General features: G+C 34.9%; 1 protein-coding gene across 1 annotated transcript in view; it reads left to right on the forward strand.

Annotated features, from left to right (window-relative positions):
- NEIL3 (nei endonuclease VIII-like 3 (E. coli)) overlaps positions 1 to 2194 on the forward strand; it is a 55749-nt gene that overhangs the window by 24796 nt on the left and 28759 nt on the right. The window contains exons 3-4 of the mRNA XM_008589426.1: positions 378 to 512; positions 1055 to 1268. Coding sequence (XP_008587648.1) covers positions 378 to 512; positions 1055 to 1268 — 349 coding nt within the window. The remainder of the gene's footprint in view (positions 1 to 377; positions 513 to 1054; positions 1269 to 2194) is intronic.

Below are 2194 nucleotides of genomic sequence, written 5' to 3' on the forward strand. Positions count from 1 at the left end.
AATTTAGCCTTATCTCACCCAAAGCCTTTGAATCTGAGGAAATGCTGAGAGATGCTAGACTATTTTGTGAATAAAAGATACTTCATCTGATAAGAAGAACAGAAGTATGTTTATTTATGCTTATTGTCAGGGCCTTATTATTTCTCTAGGAAGTTATTTTATTTGTGAGTTGAAAAACATTGTTATGTCTTCTAGCTTTATAAAGATACAATTGTAAGAGAAAAATATATAATATTAGCTACCATTTTTTTACCTTTTAAAAGTGTCTATCCTGACTAACATTTGTTTTTCTATAATATAAAAAATGAAGTAAAAGAAAAAAATTTGATACGTGATATACTTTCTGCCACTCAAAAATGGGTTTGATTTCTCTTCAGGATTCATTTTGGAATGAATGGCTCCATCATGATTAATCCACTTCACTATAAAAATAAAAATGGAGTTCCTCCTGTTTTTGAAATGCAACTCACCAAAGATTTGATTTGTTTCTTTGACTCTTCATTAGAACTCAGGTAAAAAAAACAAAATACTTCAGATGCAAAACTACTGAGCTTGGATCTGTAATTTGGTTTGGGATGTCACATGTGTTAGTATAAATAAGTAATTTATAATTGACGAAACCTCATTTTATTTTATTTTATTTATTTATTTTTTGCAGTTGGCCAGTACAGGGATCCCAAACCTTGACTATGGCGTTACAAGGTGGCACTCTAACCAACTGGGCTAACTAGTCAGCCCGAAACCTCATTTTAGGGGAACTTTCAAGTAATATGATTTGTTAGGGTCTTCATTGTTTGCCTATATAACTCTTATGCCCTGATTAACATAAAGTGTTTATATTTTTATCAAAGCATATTTTATTTTATTTTGTTTTTTATTTCATTTTGGGGGGGCAGCTGGCAAGTACAGAGATTAATCCCAGGGCCTTGGCGTTATCTGTACCACACTGTAACCAACTGAGATAACTGGCCAGCTCTCATAGCTTATTTTAAATGACACTTTGTGAAATTGTAACCAGACTTATGATTAATGTGTTTTGTATTCTTTCCCATAGAAACTCAGTAGAAAGCCAACAGAGAATAAGAATGATGGAAGAATTAGACGTATGTTCACCTAAATTTAATTTCCCAAGAGCAGAAAGTGAAGTTAAAAAGCAGAAAGGCCGGATGCTATGTGATGTGTTAATGGATCAGAAAGTGTTGCCCGGAGTAGGGAACATCATCAAAAATGAAGCTCTCTTTGACAGTGGTTTCCACCCAGCTGTTAAAGTAGGTTATAAGTTTGTTTTTTTNTTTTTTTAACTATTTCTCTATTTTTAAATACTGTTAAGGGACCAATGTGGAACACTTAAATTTGTATTATAACACATTCTCCTCAGGCCTCAGGTGTCCTCCCTCAAGTCTTTGTTCATGTTAACTTCTCAATGTAGCCAACTCTCACTACCTTACTTAAAATTTCAGTATGCATCCTCCCCTCCCATTTCACATTCCCAGTTTTCCTAAACTTGCTTTGCTTTTTGTTTTCTCTATACCGCTTATCACTTTCAAATATAATATTTGCTTATTATATTTACCATTTAAAATCTGTCTTCTGCTAGAATGAAATCTCTAAGGAGGACAGGGTATCTTTTGTTGACTGATGTATTCATACATCTACAGTATGTTGTCTGGCATTGAATGGGGATCATTGAAGAGCTATTTGTGGAATGTGTGATTGAACTAAACTCCCTTTCTTTTCTTGTCTTGTATATTAAATACATACTCTACACACACTCATATATTCCTATTTATAGCTATTGGTGACATTAAAAAATGCTGTTTCAGTGGATTGGTAAGAATGGAAGTCAAGGAGCAGAGACTACGGAACAGGTGATCAGTGAGGAATGAAAACAAACTTTAGAGTCCTTGTTCAAAGATTGTAGTGAAAGGAAAAATATTAGACTGCTAGGAAAGGGATAACAGGACAAGGAAATGGATTTGTTGGTTTTTTTCTTGTTCTTCAACTGGAGAGACTTAAATTTATTTATATGCTGCAGAAAAAAGAAAAAAACCTTGTAGAGAAGGAGAGGTTAAAATTGTAGAAAAGATGGGCTGGCCCGGTGGCACACTCAGTAGAGTGCGGCGCTTGGGAGTGCAGCGGTGCTCCCGCCGAGGGTTTGGATCCCATATAGAGACCGGTCCGCTCACTGGTTGAG

This window comes from Galeopterus variegatus, unplaced genomic scaffold (genome assembly GCF_000696425.1).
Source record: "Galeopterus variegatus unplaced genomic scaffold, G_variegatus-3.0.2 Scaffold5432, whole genome shotgun sequence".
In the NCBI taxonomy this organism is placed as follows: domain Eukaryota; kingdom Metazoa; phylum Chordata; class Mammalia; order Dermoptera; family Cynocephalidae; genus Galeopterus; species Galeopterus variegatus.